The sequence below is a fragment of the Budorcas taxicolor genome, chromosome 3, assembly GCF_023091745.1.
Source record: "Budorcas taxicolor isolate Tak-1 chromosome 3, Takin1.1, whole genome shotgun sequence".
NCBI lineage: Eukaryota > Metazoa > Chordata > Mammalia > Artiodactyla > Bovidae > Budorcas > Budorcas taxicolor.
The window spans coordinates 26,576,137-26,597,795 of record NC_068912.1 but is presented as its reverse complement, the minus strand read 5'-3'; the positions used below and the strand labels follow the sequence as shown (position 1 = coordinate 26,597,795).

At 43.2% G+C, this 21,659-nt stretch overlaps 1 protein-coding gene across 1 annotated transcript in view; it reads left to right on the top strand.

Moving 5' to 3' along the window:
- Positions 1-14,572, top strand: part of TTF2 (transcription termination factor 2) — a 50,894-nt gene extending 36,322 nt beyond the window's left edge. Inside the window, exons 17-23 of the mRNA XM_052637537.1 lie at positions 127-260; positions 3,474-3,644; positions 6,269-6,327; positions 7,148-7,298; positions 8,915-8,997; positions 10,593-10,667; positions 14,230-14,572. Coding sequence (XP_052493497.1) covers positions 127-260; positions 3,474-3,644; positions 6,269-6,327; positions 7,148-7,298; positions 8,915-8,997; positions 10,593-10,667; positions 14,230-14,374 — 818 coding nt within the window. The 3' untranslated portion in view covers positions 14,375-14,572. The remainder of the gene's footprint in view (positions 1-126; positions 261-3,473; positions 3,645-6,268; positions 6,328-7,147; positions 7,299-8,914; positions 8,998-10,592; positions 10,668-14,229) is intronic.
- Positions 14,573-21,659: the final 7,087 nt, after the last annotated feature.

Below are 21,659 nucleotides of genomic sequence, written 5' to 3'. Positions count from 1 at the left end.
TACAACTGTGTTATTGAACCTCAGATCAAAGAAGGTTTCAAATCTCCTCATTTAGTTCAGGGTTCTTCCCCATGTTTCTGTTTTAAACATTGTCCTATTTGCTGTGTCTGTTTTTCTTCTCGGAAGTGGCCCAGGAGTTTGGGTCCAGCGGGCCTGGGCCCTCCATGGCAGCCACCTGGGCGACCTCCAGCACCGTCCACATACTGTCACAGCTGCTGAGGCTCCGCCAGTGCTGCTGCCACCTGTCTCTGCTGAAGTCGGTAAGCAGAGGGCCTGTGTGGGGCCCTGAGGGGCTGCGGAGAAGGCCGCCTCAGTGTCCTGTAGCTGGGCTCAGGCAAGATGGGATTTGAGGGTATTTTGTCTGTTGGTGGGGCAGCAAAGAGGAGACTGCTTATTTTACTGTATTTTAATTGTTAGTGATCTTGAGATAATTCCCATAATGTTGAGAACAGTTTTTATTATGTATTTTATTTTTTAAAATAGCTTTATTTTAGAATAGAAAATAGTACCTCATTAAAAAGGAAACCATTTGTGAATACTTTGGAATTTTAGGGTGTCATAAAGCTAATAAGTCTAGTTATGAAAACTCAAGTATTTATACAATTGGAAAAGTTGTCTGTACAATGGATAGAGACACATTCATAATTAAGAAGAATATGTTACAGGCAGAACACTCTGACATAAATTGGAATAATATGTTTTTGAATTTGTTCTCTAGAGTAATGGAAATAAGAGCAAAAATAAACAAATGGGACCTAATTAAACTTAAAAGGTTTTGCAAAGCAAAAGAAACCGTAAACAAAATGAAAAGACAACCTATGGACTGGGACAAAATATTTGCAAACAATGCCACTGACTAGGGATTAATTTCCAAAATACACAAATAACTCATAAGGTAATATCAAAAAGCCAAACAATCCAGTCAAAAAATGGGCAGAAGATCCACATAGACATTTCTCCAAAGAAGACATACAGATGACCAACAGATGCATTGAAAGATACTCAATATTTCTAATTATTAGAGAAATGCAAATCAAAACCACAATGAGGTACCGCCTTATACTGATCAGAATGGCTATCATTAAAAAGTCTACAAATAATGCTGGAGATGGTGTGGAGAGAAAGGAACCATTCTACCCTGTTGGTGAGAATGTAAATGGGTGCAGCCACTATGGAACATAGCATGGAGGTTCCTTCAGTTCAGTTCAGTTACCACACCATCCAGCAATTGTACTCCTGGGCACATGCCAGAGAAAACTACTTCAAAAACGTACATGCACCCCAGTGTTCATAGCAACACTATTTACAGTAGCCAAGGTGTAGAGGCAACCTAAATGTCCATCAACAGAATAATGGAGAAAAAAGATGTGGTGTGTATACATATATATATATGTACAAATATGCATACATACATACATACATACAATGAAATATTAGTCAAAAGAATGAAATAATGCCATTTGCAGCAACATGGATGGACCTAGAGAGTTCATATTAAGTAAGAGAAAGACAACTGCAATCCAAAAAGATGATATGGATGAACTTATTTACAAAGCAGAAATAGTCTCACAGACATAGAAAACAAACTTACAGTTACCAAAGGGGATAGCAGAGGGCTAGGAGGAAGAATAAATTAGGAGTTTGAGGTTAACATATTCATACTACTATATGTTGAATAGGTAACAACAAGGACCTACTCTATAGCACAGGGAGCTAAACTCAGTATCCTATAATATCCTATAATGGAAAAGAACCTGAAAAAGAATATATATGTATATAAAACTGAATCACTTTGCTGTATGCTCAAAACTAATAAAACTTTGTAAATTAGCTACAGGCGGCCAGGAAGCGGTCAGGGTTGCTCCCCAGGGCTGTGGGGTTCAGACCCCAAGGTATCACTGTCCAGTTCTCAGGCCAGGGCTCCACGGAGGAGGCCCGCCGGGAGGCCCTGCGGAAGCTCGGCCTCCTGAAGGAGAACTTATGATGGAGCGCAAGCGGGCACGGGGAAGGCAGGGTAGCCTGGTGCGCAGAGCCAAAAATGGATGTGCACATGCGCACAGTGCAGCTGCAAAGCCCCAACTGGGTACCCGATTGACGAATAGAGATGAGGGCCTGGGAGTCAGTAGACGAGCTGACCCCCTCCATTCTGCGTCCGAGCTGGGACATCCTTCCATGTGAGAGGGTCCGCGCCACATCTTGTCTTCCCTTTTCCAAGAGCTCAGAGAATAACCTTGAAAACCTACAGGTTTCTATGATTTGTAAATGCCATATGTTTTTTGGATCTAGGAGGAAGGGGATTTAGGTCTGATTTTTTTTTTGCTGTTATTGAGTCTCTGATCTAACCTTTAATCCTCGAATGCATGAGAGGAAAGCCAGTGTAGATTTTATACTCGTTTCCCTAAGAAAGGGAACTTCCCCTTCTTTTCAAGAAAATAAAGAAGTGCTTGTTCAATTTTCATAGTGTCTTAAAGTACTGTTTTGGTCTTTTGTTAGTTTTTTTAAAGGTGAAAGTATGTTAGCCTGAGATATGCCTTTGTTTCTTGATAAAATTTGGTTTGCCCAGGTTTTTTTTTTTTTTTTAATTGAAAATTAAAGCCTTTAGAGTATGATTTGCTGTAATGTTGAGTTATGAGAATGGAATGTAAGGGTTCAGTTTGGAAAAGGGGGTAATTTTAAGAAAGTCATATCAAAGTACAGAGTCTTTGTTACTGGGAGATATGTGTATGGTCATGTATTGTGTATATACGTGTACATAATGTATGTTTATAGGGACATATATACAGATATCGGAGAAGGTGATGGCACCCCACTCCAGTACTCTTGCCTGGAAAATCCCATGGACAGAGGAGCCTGGTAGGCTGCGGTCCATGGGGTCGTGAAGAGTCGGACACCACTGAGTGGCTTCCGTTTCCCTTTCCCTTTCAATGAAAAAAAGAGAAATGTGTTACTTTTTCCTCCTTGGCAGTTAAAATTTATATTATTTTATCCTTGGTTATCAATGATTCTTTTCTTTATACTCTTTTGAACTTTTCCAGATTTTCTATAATAAGCATATATCATTTTTACAAACAGAAAAAAAAAACTACTTAGTACTTGAAAATTTTTTTTATTTAAAAAGTTTTTATTGAAATATTTTTTTGAGGCATTGAAGTAATGTGTCTTTGTTTTTGGTAGTACTGTAGATTATGTCTTGATTATCAATAGCTTAATTTACTATTTTTCTAGCTGGGGCAAATAGCATAATCTTGTAGTCTATCTGGCAATTTTCTAAAAAGTTCCACTTTGGTTTATTTTTGATCTAGTGAGAAAAACTTGTAAGACTTCATTTTAATCTGGGTTTACTCACGGGGGTACTGATGGTAAATTACAAAATATTTTGCCACATGCAGTGTTGAACAGTCAGCACTTTGCAAGTCCCAAGGCTTGCTGCCTCAGTCACCCATTTGCTGTGTCCCCTGTCTGATTCTGCTCAGGCCCTAGATCCGACGGAGCTGAAGAGTGAAGGTCTGGCCCTCTCCCTGGAGGAGCAGCTCAGTGCTTTGACCTTGTCCGAATTCCACGACTCGGAACCGTCTGCCTCCGTTTCCCTTAATGGCAAATGCTTCAAGACGGAGCTTTTTGATGACAAGAGAGAGAGCACCAAGGTAGTATGATTACCTCTATTCTAGTAGAAAGACTTCAACTCCTCATATTTCCCTGAGAGCGCTGTATTTGTCCAAGTGGGTCCAGCCGTTTGATGGCAGAGCTGGAGCTACCAGATGTTAGCTGGTCAAATTCTCCCTCTAGTCCTGAATTCTGGTTTCATTTCATGAACAGAACTGAAGTGGGCTTTCAGAGAGTGGCTTGGGCCCACCTCTCACATCAAGGCAGATTTCTGGCATGGATTCCTGGAGAAAGAGTCTGTCAGGTTTACACTGGCGATGGGGCCTGGGCAAGTGAGCAGTTTGTTTTGGGAAAACCGCAAAGACCTGAGCCTTGAGACAGTGTCTTACGTCTGAGCGCCAATTGCTTTCCTTTGTTGAGAGGCTTCAATCTGCCAGGTTTGATTGTTACCAGCCTTCTGTCCTCATTAGTCACTCTATTCCCACGGGAGCTGGAGAAGGGAATGGCAAACCACTTCAGTATTCTTGCCTTGAGAACCCCATGAACAGTATGAAAAGTTAAAAAGATAAGACACTGAGATGCTTTTGAACTGCGGTGTTGGAGAAGACTCTTGAGAGTCCCTTGGACTGCAAGGAGATCCAACCAGTCCATTCTAAAGAAGATCAGTCCTGGGTATTCATTGGAAGGATTGATGCTAAAGCTGAAACTCCGATACTTTGGCCACCTCATGTGAAGAGTTGACTCATTGGAAGACCCTGATGCTGGGAGGGACTAGGGGCAGGAGGAGAAGGGGACGACAGAGGATGAGATGGCTGGATGGCATCACCGACTCGATGGACATGAGTTTGAGTGAACTCTGGGAGTGGGTGATGGACAGGGAGTCCTTGTGTGCTGCAATTCATGGGGTCGCAAAGAGTTGGACACGACTGAGTGACTGAACTGAACTTAGGAAGGAGGTCACTGCCAAGGGAATGGTGTTACTAAGAGTTAAAGGGCACCCTATGTTGCCAGATTTCAGGCCCTGGCACCCTCAGTTAGCAGATGGGTTGAAACCTCACATTTTTAATAATCTGTGTTCTTCACAACTTGTCTGATACTCGGTTAATGATTCACAAGCCTTCTTAATGTGAGCCCATTAATCATAGTTCAAACCTCTTAAGGTGGTTTCACATAAGGAAGGGAGTTTGTTTGATAACACAAACCAAAACTCATACAGAATGTTATTAGAATTAGTCTACAGCTCACAGACCATAAATCCTGCTCTCCCACTGCATTTTTTTTTTCTTCAAAATAACCTATGGCTAGGTTTTTTATGTGGCAATTCAAGAACTTTCTGTAAGTTGTCAACTTTCTGATTTCTGATAACTTTCTCAAGTTGTCAGAACACCAGGCACTTCATGTACGTGCTTTTTAAATTCCTGTTGATTCAAAATGGTACAGTCCTGTGACTGTCTTCCTGCCCAGTCATGTTCAGATTGGAACGCAGCCTCACGTGGGGCCTCTACAGGTTACCACTAACGTCACGACAGCATAGAGGGGAAGAGCTAAGCGCATCTCCATTGCTCCGGCTCAGCTCATTTTACCCATGAGGAAGCTGAACTCTTCCCTAGGAGTTTCAGGGTGATCTAGCCCTGTGATGGCAAAGTAGGAACGCTGCTCATCTCCTGGTTCCTAGCCTAATGCTCTTCCTCCTCGACCACTCTGGAGAGGAACTCTAGGCCTCTTAGAAACTTTAGAAAGGTCATTCACCTTAGCAGTCAGGAAGAATGAACTCAGTCACTCTTTGAAGTCCTGCCCATGTGTTCTTACTGTCTGATCCTTCATTGACTTGAATGTGCCCTGAGCAGTTGTGGATAAATTGGATTTTCCAGGCAAGAGTACTGGAGTGGGATGCCATTGCCTTCTCCGAAATAGCCAGGGAGCTTGTCGCAAAGCTTGAGCAAGTGTTCCTCAATCTGGAAGGGTTTTCTTCAACACCATCTGCAGCAGGGCTCAGACTGGGTCAGGCTCTTTTACTTTCTCCTTCTGCAAATATTAGGATAGTATCTTCTGTGTCCCGCAGTGTGCTGGGTGCTAAGGGTGCTGATGAACCAGACACAGGCCAGCTCTGCCTCTTTGGAGCATCTCTGGCCTTGAAAGCAAGAGATAACTAATAAGCAATTAGTATATAATTTTTTAAAAAGACCATGATAATAGAAAGAAAAGGTGTATAGTTAGTGGGCACCTTGGATTGGGGAGGACCTCCAAGAAATGACATTAAGCTGGCACCTAAGGCTGTTCTGAGCAGAGGGAACGGAATGGACAAAGATGAGACAAAGCACAGCTCAGTGGAGGGAGAATGTTGGTATCACCCAAGCATCATTTGGATGTAGTGAAGGATAAGGCTGGAGATGTGAGAGGAAGTGAGAATCTGGGAGGTCATTGTAAGGAGCTTGGGCTTTATTCTCTGTGGGAGGCTACTGGAGGGTCTTCAGTCAGCGAAAGAAAATAAGAAACTGGCATTCTGGAAATAGTCCTCTGGCTGCAAAGAGGAGAGGGAACCAGAGAGGAGTAATACTTAAAGCTGAGAGGCCCTAGGGGAGACTGATTCTTTCATTCAGGGGAGAGAAAATGGAGAAAAGCAAATTTGCTTAAACCTACTTATGTTAATTCAACCTTTTTCCAGATTTCATCTCTGTTGGCAGAATTGGAGGCAGTCCGAAGAAATTCAGGGTCCCAAAAGAGGTAAGTGTGTTATTTCATTATCCAAATGTTGCTTGTAATTATGCAAGAAAGTTGGATATTGTGGATGGTTATAAGTCTTAGCTTTTTATATCAAGGGCCTTGAGTCACACTCAGCAGAAAGTACTGAGGTTACAGCACAAATTCCCTATGATTTCTAATTAAAATATTTCTCACACTGGTTGCGAAGGCAATCCTTGGAGGATCTAAGTAAGCTGAGGATCTGAAGAGGGGTTTAAGAGCAGAGAAGAAGCATCTTAAAGCAAGACAATGACAGAGGGAGATGGAGGGAGAGGGGTGTGGTCAGACCGGGAGCCCCCACAGTGCTGGGCGTGTTCCTGAGCTGGGGGCAGGGGCGGGGCGGGGGGCGGGGGGTGCAGGAGGGTCAGTCATTGTTTTACTTTACTCTGTGTTACTCACTGCATTTGTAGATCAGAAAGATTTTGATCTAAACACATAAAACTCTAATTAAAGCACAGCATGGGGGGAACAGAGAAACCCTAGAGGCTTCTGGTTCTGACTGGCAAGGGGAGGGGCCTGTCCTCCTTTTCTGCAGGAGGACAGACCTCCTCTAGATGAGAACTAGGGCCCCAGATAATCGGAGGCTGCAGCTGTCACTTTAGTTTCACCACCACTTTGTTCTGACTTGTAAGTTGCAGACTGGATATAGAAATAACTGGGAGCATTATAATCTTATGTCACCTAAGTGTGTACCCTTAGGTATCAGAAGGCTTTCCTTCTTCCACATTTGATAACTGAATCGTATGGAAGCCGATGAGTTTATTTCATCTGCATCGGTTTTCTGTTTTCTCCTTTCTTCCAGTGTCATTGTCTCGCAGTGGACCAGCATGCTGAAGGTTGCAGCCTTGCATCTTAAAAGATGTGGATTTACTTATGCCACCATCGATGGCTCCGTCAACCCTAAACAGAGAATGGACTTGGTAGAGGCATTTAACAGCCCCAGGGGCCCTCAGGTACGAGCTGATCACAGCTGAGTTCTGTAATTAAGAGCAGATTGTTCCCGATTACACAGAAAATTTTAACATAGCTCATTTGAAAAGTATTCATAGCTTTGATCCCTCCAGGTATTTTTGATTCTTTTGACATTTATCAGGGGTACGTATCAAAGTGTGAAAATACTCTAAGAGTATAAAATATGAAGGTTAAAAAGAGTAAGGACAGAACTGGTTAGGATCAAGAAACTTTGTGGAAAAGGCAAGCCTGGAAGGATGTGTGGAATCTTGATACGAGGAAAGATGGAGGGAAATGGGAGAACAGTCAGTTCAGTTCAGTCGCTCAGTCATGGCTGACTCTTTTCGACCCCATGGACTGCAGCATGTTAGTCTTCCCTGTCCATCACCAACTCCTGGAGCCTACTCAAACTCCTGTCCGTTGAGTCAGTGATGCCATCCAACCGTCTCATCCTCTGTCGTCCCCTTCTCCTCCCACCTTCAATCCTTCCCAGCATCGGGGTCTTTTCCAATGAGTCAGCTCTTTGCATCAGGTGGCCAAAGTATTGGAGTTTCAGCTTCAACATCAGTCCTTCCAATGAATATTCAGGACTGGTTTCCTTTAGGATGGATGGGTTGGATCTTCTGGCAGTCCAAGGGACTCTCAAGAGTCTTCTCCAACACCACAGTTCAAAAGCATCAGTTCTTCGGTGGTCAGTTTTCTTTATAGTCCAACTCTCATATCTACAAATGACTACTGGAAAAACCATAGCTTTGAGAAGATGGACCTTTGTTGGCAAAGTAATGTCTGCTTTTTGATATGCTGTCTAGGTTGGTCATAGCTTTTCTTCCAAGGAGCTAGCGTCTTTTAATTTCATGGCTGCAGTCACCATCAGCCGTGATTTTGGAGCCCCCCAAAATAAAGTCTCTCACTGTTTCCATCTATTTGCCATGAAGTGATGGGACATGATGCCATGATCTTAGTTTTTTGAATGTTGAGTTTTAAGTCAGTTTTTTCACTCTCCTCTCAAAGACATCTAGTTATGGATGATGGGAATTTAGGGCTTCCCTCGTGGCTCAGTGGTAAAGAATCTCTTGCCAAGGGGGAGACTTGGGGTTGATCCCTGGGTTGGGAAGATCTGTTGGAGAAGGGAATGGCTACCCACTCCAGTATTCTTGCCTGGGAAATCCCATGGACAGAGGAGCCTGGTGGTCTACAGTCCACGGGGGTCACAAAGAGTCAGACATGACTGAGCGACCAAACCACAGCTGAGTGATCGGCAGGAGAGTCAAGGCAGTGGTGGGGGACTGGCGGATTAGACAGTATCTGGTTGATGGAAAGTGTACTGCACTGACCAGCCCCAGCACTCTAAATGGTAGTATTCATATATTTGGCAGGCACGCAATTAATGTCTTGCGATTGACTCACCAAAACAAGGTTAAATGAGAATCTTCTCAAAGGTGAGGCAGGGAAAATAGGATCTCAAAGTTTCGAAACAGTGCCTTTATGACTGCAGAAGGAAATTTGATAAGAACATGTTGCTTATTTGTATTGATCTTGGTATTGAACCTGTGACAGGAGGAGAGATGCTTTATGAGACCGAATCTGTGTAAAGTGAATGGTGTGCTTCCTTTTGAAGGTTATGCTAATTTCTCTCTTGGCTGGAGGTGTCGGTCTCAACCTGACTGGAGGAAACCATCTTTTTCTTCTGGACATGCACTGGTAACAATTATGGACTTTTCTTGAGTTGTCCCTGCATCGCAGGGAGACCAGAGGGGCAGTAAAACCTGACCTCATATGAGTGTGTTCCTTTCGTATTGTGGAGGTGCCTCTGTGCATACGTGTGTATACATACAGATCAAAATGGTGTAGGCTGAGTTGATGGCCCGGTATTCCTGACCAGGGAAGGATTCAAATGACTATTTAAAATAGTTTGTTCACTTTATTGTTAACCTGATGTCTGTTTCCATGGAAACTGGGAGTAGGGCTTTTTCTCATGGCTAAGAGCTACTTCACTCAACAAAGAGTTTTCTCTCTTCAAAACACCGTATCTCAGACATACTTGTTGACGTCCAAGGAAATCTCAGCATTGGCAAAGAATGAGAACCATTACTCCTAAAGGAAAAGGCAAAGAAATATTCTAATTATGTTAGATACATGCTTAACACATAGCCTTGGACTCACCGCTCATAGTGTCAACACCAGGAGCATAGCAGCGTCCTTCTTAGATACGAAGCAAATGATTCATGTGTTGCTAGGAGAAAGTATCATAATCTGTCCCAGTTTTGCTTTTTCAATGATGCCAGTTAGGGATTGCTGCTCCAGGCACCGTTGCCAGGGATTGTCATTTGTTCTCCAGGCAGCCCAGATGGGCACAGACAGGCCCACCTGTTGTTATCTTCCTGGAGAATGTGTTTAGGTCTTGCTTGGGACCCCTCCCACCCCCATACATGAGGAAAGCAGAATTGGAATCATGCTGGCTTCTGAATTGGAGAAATGTTATTCAGGTTTTTAAAGAGGTAAGATGAGAAACTAGTTTGGAATTGAAAAGGAGAATCTAGAAAGAAGGAAACAAATTAAGTCTCCTTATTTGAATCATAGAAAGTTAAAAGTTGAAAAAGGCATTAGAGGAGACTTTCCTGATGGTCCAGTAGTTAAAAGATTTTGTCTTCCATCGCAGGGGGTGTGGGTTCAATCCCTGTTTGGGGAGCTAAGATCCTGTAAGCCTTGTAGCTAAAAAACCAAAACATAAAGCAAACAGTATTGTAGTAAGTTCAATATAGACTTTAAAAGTGGTCCACAGTTAAAAAAAATCTTTAAAAAGATAAAGGCATTAGTGGTCATTTGCCAGCCCTCTGATTCCCAAGCCTTTTAGGTTATGGTTAGATGACTAGCCCAGAGTCATCCAGCTAGTTAATGATTGGATTTGAGCATCACTTTAGCCTCTGTTACCTATAGTTTTCAGCTGATGGTGGTGCTAAGAGTTCCTGTTGGAGGCAAATCTGAGCCCAGTTTCTCATGAGAGGGCAAGAAGACATCTGGGAGTCTCCAAGCCCCACATAGACTAGAACAGAGATCTACCAACTTTTTCTATAAATATTTTAGGCTTTGCAAATACATAGGTCTCTGTCACATATTCTTTTTTGTGGATTTTTGGTTGTGAATTTTTTTTTTTTAACAAACTTTTAACAATGTAACAACTATTTCAAACTCAAGAGCCATACAGACAGACTGCAGGCTGGATTTGGCCTGTGGGATTTGCCCGCCCCTTGTCGAGGATGTCAGTTCCCCTGAGCTCAAAACCTGTCTTCTCACAGGAATCCATCACTTGAAGATCAAGCTTGTGACCGAATCTACCGAGTAGGGCAGCAAAAAGATGTCATCATACATAAGTAAGTATGTAAAGGTCTCCTGGGGCCAAGATCTGCTCCTGTGAAAATCTTTCTTGGTAGTGTTTTAACAGAATGTAAAGTATTTGGTGGTCACTGTACTGATGGTTTTTGTGGGGCTCATCCTCCTTGGCACTCAAGGTCAGGAAGGGAACACTAGCAATTTGGGGGTAACCTTGGAGCTGGTCCCTGCAGAAGAAAACTTAAGTACAATGATGAGCCTTATCTCAGTCAAGGCTGCCCATGAAAGGACCCTCCTCTCCCTCTCTCTGTCTTTCTCTCTCTTTCTTTCGCTTTTATTTCGACATAACTTCAGACATAGAAAAGAATGTAGGAATTCTTACAAAAATACCCCAGAGTTCTCGATTGTAAGAATAATACCAAACGATTCCTGACTGCTGTGACATTTGTGTGTGTGTGTGTAAGCTTTTTTCTGGACCATTTGACAGTAAGTTGCAGACATGATGTTCCTTTACCTCTGAATACTAAAATAGGCACTTTCGAAAAATGACATCTCTTACATAATCACAATAAAGTTATCAACACCAGGATGTTAACAATGATACACTACTGTCATCTGATCTGTGGACCTTATTCAGTTTTGCCACTTGTTCCAGTGATGTCCTTCCCAGCAAAAGGTCCTGCATAGCATTCAGCTCTTCTCACTCTCCTGTCCCCTTTAATCGGGAACAACAGTTCAGTCTTTCTTTGTGTTTTATGACCGTGACATTTTTAAAGTGCGCAGGACAGTTATTCTGTAGAATATCCCTCTACGTGAGACCCTCCTCTTTTTAGAAACAATGACAGAACCTGCCGTAACAGTGCAATCCAGCCCAGTTATGGATGGCTTTCCTTCATCTTCATGGCCAAGTTTCTTGAAGAATTAGAAATCATTGTCTCTCTTTACTTATTTCCCATTCATTCCTCAGCCTGTATGAACTGCTTTCACCCCTATCACGTCACTGAAGCCGCTCTTGCTAACGGGACCAATGAATTCCAAATTGTGCCAAGTACAGCAATTGTGTCCATTGTTCTGTCTTTAGCTCTCTTCTCAGCTTACTTTGTATGCACCTCTCTCAATAATCCTATCTACTCCAGCAAGTCCAAAATCTATACCATCAGTTCCAAGGTCTCCTCACCTTCAGGCCCAGATATCCAAATACCCACAAAATGTATGAATCCAAGTGTCCACATCTGCACCCATTATTCATCTACTCTTGGATTTATCTCATTCATCTCAAAAAAATGAATACCTATTAGGCTTCCCAGGTGGCTTAGTGGTAAAGAACTCTCCTGCAATGCAGGAGACCTGGGTTTGATTCCTGGGTTGGGAAGATTCCCTGAAGAAGGTAATGGCAACCCACTCCAGTATTCTTGTCTGGGAAATACCATGGACAGAGGAGCCTGGCAGAATGTAGTCCATGAGGTTGCAAAGAGTCAGATACGACTTCACAACTAAACAGACAACAAAAGTGGGGAGTCCCCATGTAGCAAGTATTGTCACATGCTCCAGGGACTCACAGTACCACATGCTGAGATTGTTTCTCCCTACTTCCCTGTATCTGTTGATTCTTCTGAATTCCTTATCTTTGTGAATAGTGCCAGTATTTTTATCTAGTCATGGAGCCAAAACCAGACTCCAGCTTCTTACTTTTCACAAAGCATGTCCATTCACTTTATTTCCTAGATGTTCCTTATAACCATCCCTTTCTTCCCATCCACTGCCATTTCCTTCTTTCAACTCTTAAGCTTCTTGGCGTCACAGGAGTGGTCACTCCTGACCCAGCCCCCACCAGTCTCCTTAGCTTCTGTCGTTGTGGTACAACGTAGTGTTTGACTTTTGCCCTGGCCAGATTGGATGACCTCCCCAAGCATACCATGTTCCAAAACTCAGCAAAGGTTTTGTTTCTTTTTTCTAAATATAAGTGGTTACTTTATAGCTTAAACATGTAACCATACTCCTGCTTCCTTTGAGGCTCAGATGGTAAAGAACCTGCCTATGACGCAGGAGACCTGAGTTAGGTCCTTGGGTCAGGAAGGTCTCCTGGAGAAGGGAATGGCAACCCACTCCAGTATTCTTGCCTGGAGGATTCCATGGACAGGGAAGCCTGGCAGGCTATAGTCCATGGCATCGCAGAGAGTTGGACAATTTCTCTATTCCATTCATTCTGTTTTTTCTTTGTTGTTATTTTTAATTTTACTGATGTACAGTTGATTTACAGTGTTTGGTAATTTCTGCTGTATAGCAAAAGTGGCAGTTATATATGTTCTTTTTTGTATTTTCCCTTATGGTTTATCACAGGACATTGAATATAATTCCCTGTGCTATACCGCAGGACTTTGCTGTTTATCCATCATATAATAGTTTGCCTCTGCTAACCCCAAACTCCCAAGCCATCCCTCCTCCACCCCCACCCTCCTTGGCAACCACAAGCCTGTTCTCTATACCTGTGAGTCTATTTCTGTTTCATAGATATGTTCATTTCTGTTGTATTCTAGGCTCCTCATATAAGTGATATCATGTGGTATATTTGTCTCTTTCCGGTTTAGTACGATAATCTCTAGATCCATCCATGTTGCTGCACATGTTAGCCATGGTTTTATACATGTTCCCATTCCCTGGAATGCCCTCCCCACTGTTCCATCTGGCAAACCCTTGCTCATCCTACAAGTCACATGAAGAATTAAGCTGTCAATGGGGTCGTCCCTGAATAGCCCAGACAGATTTCCTTTCACTTGTCTTGTACAGTGGACATATTTCCATTAGAGCAGTTGCCAGGGCATATCACTATTCTTGCTGTTGATTTTCACGTCTCTGTCTTGTGTTCTCTGACTGCACAAGCATGTTCGTCTCTATGTTCTCTGGCATGGTGCGTGACATATAGTGAATCTCCATCAGTACTTGTTGATTGAGTGAAGAAAGGACAACAGTGGCATTTCCTCAACTGGTCAAACCTGTTTTCAGTGTGAATTAGCCATGAAATAAGACACTCTGTACTTTAACCAGTACATATTCCTAGCAGAAGCCTGATAGCTTTAGACCTTCTGACCTTCCCAAGGTGGAGCTTTTTGTGTGAAAGCTGGATCTCTACAATTTTTATTTTTGGGGGTTGGCATATTCCCTGGTGGCTGAGTTGGTAGAGAATCCACTTGCAATGCAAGAGACCTGGGTTCGATCCCTGGGTTGGCAAGATCCCCTTGAGGAGGGCATGGCAACCCACTTCAGTATTCTTGCCTGGAGAATCCTCAAGGACAGAGGAGCCTGTCAGGCTGCAGTTCATGGGGTCGGAAAATCGGACATGACGGAGTGACTAGGCACATATCTCTTATGATTGTGGCGTTTCTCAATTATTTCAGCTTTGAAAAGAAATGAAAAGTCAGTCTGAGTTCAGATCACTTTAAACGGATGTATATATTTAGTCTAAGTTGTTTAGGTTTAGTTATTAATCAAACCTAAGGAAAAATAGAGGAGGAAATCTTTAAAAACTAAGCATGCATAGAAGGTTGAATATTTCTTTAGATATGCTGCTTTGGGGTTCTGATTATTTGCTTGTCTGTTTCTCAGATTTGTCTGCGAGGGAACAGTGGAAGAGAAGATCTTGCAACTCCAGGAAAAAAAGAAAGATTTAGCCAAACAGATTCTATCAGGATCTGGAGAATTTGTCACCAAGCTCTCCTTGGCTGACCTCAAAGTCCTTTTTGGGATCTAACTTCCTGTTTTTCAAGCTCAGAATAGTGCCACTGCTGGTTTGTACTAGGATCTGGGGGGAACGACTTAACCCTGGTCCTTTGAGCTCTCCTTGGCTTTCAGTTTCACCTTCAAGCCTGATGCCATGCCCTTCTTCAAGCGAGGATGAATTATCATGTTAACCAGCTAGTTAACCAGTCATGTTAACCAATCAGCATATTAAATAAAATCAATAAAGTACTTTGGATAAACAGCCCTGGGAGAGTTGTACCTAAGCTTCAGTAAAAACTCAAAAAGCCCTCTGTGCCTTTTTCTTCTCAGCTAATGGGGACCCCGTGTTACTGCCTTTTCTAACACAGACTCCCTCCCATCTCTTCAATTCATACCAATAAGGCTACTCCTACAACCATCTCTTCTAGACCATTTTTCTAGATTTCACGTATACGCATTAATATACTATATTTGTTTTTCTCTTTTTGACCTACTTGACTTTGACAGTCTCTAGGTCCATCCACATCTCTACAGATGACTCCGTTTTGTTCCTTTTTACGGCTAATATCCCGTTGTATACATGCACCACATCTTTATCCATTCCTCTGTTGATGGACGTTTAGGTTGCTTCCGTGTCTTGGCTGCGCTATTGTAAATAGCCAGGACATGGAAGCAATGAACACTGGTGTGCATGTATCTTTTTGAGTTACGGCTTTCTCTGGGTGTATGGAAAATGGGAGTGCTGGGTCATACAGTAGTTCTACTTGTAGTTTTTAAGGTACCCCCATACTGTCCTCCATAGTGACTGTCTCAATTTACATTCCCACCAACAGTGCAAGAGGGTCCCCTTTTCTCCACACCCTCTCCAGCATTTATTGTTTGTAGATTTTTCAGTGATGGCCATTCTGACAGGTATGAGGTGATACCTCCTTGTAGTTTCGATTTGCATTTCTCTTATATTGAGCGGTGTTGAGCATCTTTTCTTGTGTTGTTGGCCATCTCTATATCTTCTTTGGAGAAATATCTATTTAGGTCTTCCACCCATTTTTTGATTGGGTTGTTTGTCTTTTTTTTTTTTTTTGATGTTGAGCTGCATGAGCAGTTTGTGTATATTGGAGATTAATCCTTGATCCATTCCTTTGTTTGCAAACATTTTTCTCCCATTCTGGGGGCTGTCCTTTCGTCTTGTTTATGGTTTCCTTTGCTGTGCAAAAGCTTTTAAGTTTAATTAGATCCCAATTTGTTGATTTTTGTTTTTGTGTTCATTACTCTGGCAGGTGGGTCAAAAAAGATCCTGGTGCTTATGTCAAAAGAGTGTTCTGCCTGTGTTTCCCTCTAAGAGTTTCATAGTAACCATCTCTGTATAGGCTGAGCAGAAGTGGGTTCCTGCCTAATATGTGGTTGGGTAGTATTTGTATTATTGTATCATTTAGAATTTGATATCATTTATGTTATTATATCATTTTGTGTTGTTATGTAGTATTTGTGTCATATAGTTTAACATTTGTATTTTTATAGTATTTGTAGTTTTACACATTTGCAGTATAGAAGCACTTAGTCTCATTGTTAGATTCAGTATTACTGAATCATATAGTATTTGTATTATCATTGGCATAATCCACTAAATATGTTTGACGTATAGCAGAGATAATGCTTTGTGTCCACTAACCCCCACGTCCCTTTTCCTCCTGACTACCGGAGACTACATTTCCTATTCTTCACTGCTGTTACATGGGTTGTATTATGCAGTTCTAAGTCAGTGGAATGTGGAGAGAAGCGATGTGTAAGTCATTTCTTATCTGCCCTTCTAAAACTTTTGCATATGATTCTTTGTGCTGTTTCTTTTCTTGTTGGCCCACTGAATACAAAGGACCTGATGGACAACTGCAGGGCCCTACAGAACTGTGGAGCCACTAGACCAGAGGTGTTTAATCTGCTGTTGGCCATGGGCCCTTTGGTAGACTGGTAAGCCTCAGTTCCTGAATGACAGCAGAACAAAGCCTTCCAGTGCCTCCCTTCCCATCCCAGCTCACCCACGTCAGACTATGACATAATCAAGAAATAATTTTTTTTTAACTATTGAGATTTGGGGATTGTTTATATAGCAGTTCATATCTTAACTAATACAAACTCTGAGAATTTCCCTTTGGGGAACTATTCAGATTCCCTTCTTTCTGTTGGCAGTCATTTTCAAAGTACTTACTCTGCAAATTTCTGCTGAAAAGAGTTTATTTCTTCTTCGCTAGAATTGTTGCCCTCTTTTGAGTTCGGATTACATGACAAAGCCCTGTGTTAGGCCAGTCACAGTGTGGACTGAGGCCCTGGGGCCTTTTTGAGCAAAGGTGCCCCCTAAGGACATAGTCTAAGGGCTGCAAAGGTAGAGAGAGGTGGCCTGGAGGGAAGAGTTCTGACTTTACTTCCAGGCTCACCTTAGCTGGGGGTGTAGCCTTGAAGAAATCATTCCCTTCTCTACACTTTGGTTTCTGCGACTGTGCTGGGCATTGTTTTTAGAACTTCAGCAGCTATAGTGAGGTCCCTGATAAAATCGGGAAATAGAAGATGTAAGATTACCCTCCGAGAGTTTGGTTGTATGCTCCACACACCAGGTTAAAGGGAATGTCATCTGAGAAGCCCTGCCTCCCAGGCTGGTAGGAACATTTGCTGACTGTCTGGTGTTTAGCTAGTTGCAGATTCCCCAGGCACCTCAGTTCTTTCCGTCTGTGAGGTGTGAGGTTGGCATGCAGTCGCTGTGCTCCACAGGGATATTAACAACTTAAACACACCACGCCCATTTGACATGACGGGTGGGTCATGTCAGTCGAAGGCACATGAAGTCAACACTATCGGTGTCCTTTCCAGGCACTGTTGAGGAGAGTGTGTGTGTGTTCTCAGTCATGTGTCATGTCCGACTCTGACCCCATGGACAGTAACCCACCAGGCTCCTGTGTCCATGGGATTCTCCAGGCAAGAATCCTGGAGTGGGTTGCCATTTCCTCCTCCAGGGGATCTTCTCAGTCCAGGGATAGAACTCACACTTCTCCTGCATTGGTAGGCAGATTCTTTACCGCTGAGCCACCTGTGAAGCCCTGTTTAGGAGAGAGGCAGTGTTAACTTTGAGGTTCAAATATGCTTCCTTTTAGTCTGAAGATGGATGCAGGGATTATAATGTATAATCTTCAGATATTCAGAGCCCATTGACTGATGGGGTCTACTCGAGATTCCTTCTGGTATCTCAGACAGTTTCTCTAGCTTTCATCATTCAGATTCTAAACTGGCAAAGCCTCCCAGCTTTGTCTTGGTATAACAGAGAGAAGCTATGGATGTGAGGCGCATACAGCAAAAATGGGAGCCACTGTCATTACCAGATGTGCGTCCTGAAATCTTAACCCCGGGCTGCCCGTGTCCCTGCCAGTGAATTATGAGTAGCATTCTGGTGTCCATCTCAGGCTCACACTCATTTTAGTTACTGTGAGTCAGTTTCCTAAGGTCAGCGTGTGACAAGGTGGGTCTGCACCCACTGGCAGTGGGCAGTGTCTCACAATGTGACAGTTGAAGTGCTGGCCTGAGTTCTGCCGGTGCCAACCAACCCTCGTTCACGTGACACCGTAACTGTTGGATTTTCTTTTTACATCTCCCTGCCTACCTCACCAGACTTAGGCAAGGACAAAATGGAGTAATAAATACTTTATTAAGCATGACGTGCTATCCAAATGCTAGTGTTATTGCTGTGGGACGAGGTATTGGAATATGAGAATAAAATAGAAGTATGGGTGTGGCGGAAAGAGCCAGATGGTGAACATCTGTTTCCAAAGCGCAACGCTGTTGAGCACCCAGCTTACAAGGTATTTTTGTATGACAGAGTTGCCCTCAAAGTTTATAGTTTGACTTCTCTTTGGCAGTGTTAATCAAAAAAAGGGCATTGTGCATGCCATGGCTGGATGGAACCTGGGCCCTTGAAAACCTTCCCTAGGAGTTGCCATGCAACTACTGTGAACACAGTAGATAGAACGATGTCTTTGTGGGGCACGACCCCCTCCTCTAGCAATCATGGATGTGATTTGGAATGGCTGCATATGATTACTGGGTTCTCTCTTCTCTCCGATTGTCTTGCCTGCTGCTAAGTCATTTCAGTCGTGTCTGACTATGTGTGAACCCATAGACGGCCTGGTGAAGTATTAATAGCTTTCAGCAGGGCTCAGGGGTGAAGCCAGATTCTCCTTCACTAACAGAATGGTCATGGAAATGCCATTGTGCAGTGTGACCCCTGTTTGTCTATGAGCTTGGTATCTACCATAATGCCTTTAGAGAATCTGGGTTTACAGAGTCGGATGTTGTGCTGCTATTTGCTATGCACCATCTAGCTTTAGAAGAAGTCAGAAAGAATTAAAGGAAATTAGAAATTGTAGACATATAACCTGGAGAAGGCGATGGCACCCCACTCCAGTGCTGTTGCCTGGAAAATCCCATGGATGGAGGAGGCTTGTAGGCTGCAGTTCATGGAGTCGCGAAGATTTGGACATGACTGAGCAACTTCACTTTCACTTTTCACTTTCATGCATTGGAGAAGGCAATGGCAACCCACTCCAGTGTTCTTGCCTGGAGAATCCCAGGGATGGGGGAGCCTGGTGGGCTGCTGTCTATGGGGTCGCACAGAGTCAGACACGACTGAAGCGACTTAGCAGCAGCAGCAGCATATAACCTAGAATAAAATGTTTTCATATTAGGAATATATCATTCAGATAGGAATGCAATTAGCATCGGTTACATACAAAGAACCACTCAAATCAGTAGCCAGGGGACAGGAATGGAAATGAAAGAATCCAGGGATCCCCAGCCTCTGCCATCTAATGCCCAATGATCTAAAATGGAGTTAATGTAATAATAATAGAAATAATGTGCATAATAAATGTTATGCACTTGTATCCCCTATCCCTCGTCCATGGAAAAATTGTCTTCTATGAAACTGGTCCCTGGTGCCAGAAAGGTTGGAGGCTCCTGCTGTAACCCCTAGGGGGAAACGAGAGACCATGTCTTCACTAGCTCACGTCCTTTGTACCTAGAATCCTTGGCTAGTTCTGCATGTAGCAGAGATTACATATGAAAGGAAGGATGGGGAAATACTTTCTTCTTGTTGAGTCACTCAGTGTCTTTCACCATTTCCTGGAGCTTGTTCACACTCAAGTCCATTGAGTCGGTGATGCCATCCAAACATCTTGTCCTCCTGCCTTCAATGTTTCCCAGCATCAAGATCTTTTCTAATGAGTCGGCTCTTTGAATCAGGTGGCCAAAGTACTGGAGCTTCAGCTTCAGCATCAGTCCTTCCAATGAATATTCAGAATCAGGGTTGATTCTGTAGGATTGGCTGGTTGGATCTCCTTGCAGTCCAAGGGACTCTCAAGAGTCTTCTCCAACACCACAGTTCAAAAGCATCGATTCTTCAGTACTCAGCCTTCTTTATGGTCCAACTCTCACATCCACACACAACCACTGGAAAAACCATAGCTTTGACTTTACGGACCTTTGTCAGCAAAGTAACGTCTCTACTTTTTAATACACCATCTAGGTTTAATGTGCTGTCTGGTCATAGCTTTTGTTCCAAGGACCGAGCATCTTAATTTCATGTCTGCATTCACCATCTGCAGTGATTTTGGAGCCCAAGTTACTAAAGTCTGTCACTGTTTCCATTGTTTCCCCATCTATTTGCCATGAAGTGATGGGACTGGATGCCATGGTCTTCATTCACTCTCTTGTTTCACCTTCATCAAGAGGCTTTTTAGTTCCCTCTTCGCTTTCTGCCATAAGCATGGTGTCATCTGCATGTTTGAGATTATTGATATTTCTCCCGGCAGTCTTGATTCCAGCTTGTGCTTCATCCAGCCCAGCATTTTTGCATGATATACTTTGCATATAAGTTAAATAAGCAGGGTGACAATATATAGCTTTGACATACTCCTTTCCCAATTTGGGATCAGTCCATTGTTCCATGTCCAGTTCTAACTGTTGCTTCTTCAGCTGCATATGGGCTTCTCAAGGTGCAGGTAAGGTGGTCTGGTATTCCCATCTCTTGAAGAATTTTCCACAGTTTGTTGTGATCCACAGAGAAAGGCTTTAGGCACTTCAGTGTCCAAGAAGCAGAAGTAGAAGTAAAACCTTTTACAGTTTGATTATTCATGTGCATCCATGCTCAGTCTCTTTGATTGTGTCCTATTCTTTGAGACGCTATGGACTGTAGCCTGCCAGTCCCCTCTGTCCATGGGATTCTCCAGGCAAGAATACTAGAGTGGGTTGCCATGCCCTCCTCTAGGAAATCTTCCTGACTCAGGGATCAAACCCACATTTCCTGTGCCTCCTGCATTGCAGGTGGATTCTTTACCACTGAACCACTGGAGAAGCACTTGATTATTCATACATTAATTTAAAAACATATTAAATGTGCCAGGCACTTCTGAGCACTAAGTGAAAGTTGGTCAGTTGTGTCCAATTCTTTGCTACTCTATGGACTATACCGTCCATGGAATTCTCCAGGCCAGAATACTGGAGAGGGTAGCTGTTCTTCTCAAGGGGATCGAACCCCAACCCAGGGATCGAACCCAGATCTCCTGCATTGCAGGCAGATTCTTTACCAGCTGAGCCACAAGGGAAGCCCAAGAATACTGGAGTGGGTAGCCCATCCCTTCTCCAGGGGATCTTCCTGAATCAAGAATCTAACTGGGGTCTCCTGCATTGCAGGCAGGTTCTTTACCAGCTGAGCTACCAGGGAAGCCCTTATAAGGGTGAGCAAAACTGAAAAACAATCTGTCCTCCTGAAGCTTCCAGCCTTATTAAGGGAGAGGGGCATTAGTCAGATCATGGATTACTGTGAAGTGGCTATGGCAATGAGTGCTACAGTCTGGAGGTCCACATAGCTGGGAGGACTTAGAGCAGGACTGAAGCTAGTTAAGGAGGACTTGAGGAAGTGGTGAAGGAATTGAAATCATATAGGAGTTAATAAGGGGGTTCTCAGGTGGTACTAGTGGTAAAGAATCTGGCTGCCAGTGTAGGAGATGCAAGAGATGTGGGTTTGATCCCTGGGTCGAGAAGACCCCCTGGAGGAGGGCATGGCAACCCTTTCCAGTATTCTTGCCTGGAGAATCCCATGGACTGAGGAGCCTGGCAGGCTACAGTACACAGGGTCACAAAGAGTCGGACACCACTGAAGTGACTCAGCACACACAGAAGCTAATAAAGCAAAAAGAGTGAAACGCCTCTTCTGTATTACACTTTTAATTAGCATTTGCTTCACCCAGCCACCTCTTAATGGAAACAAACCTAACTCA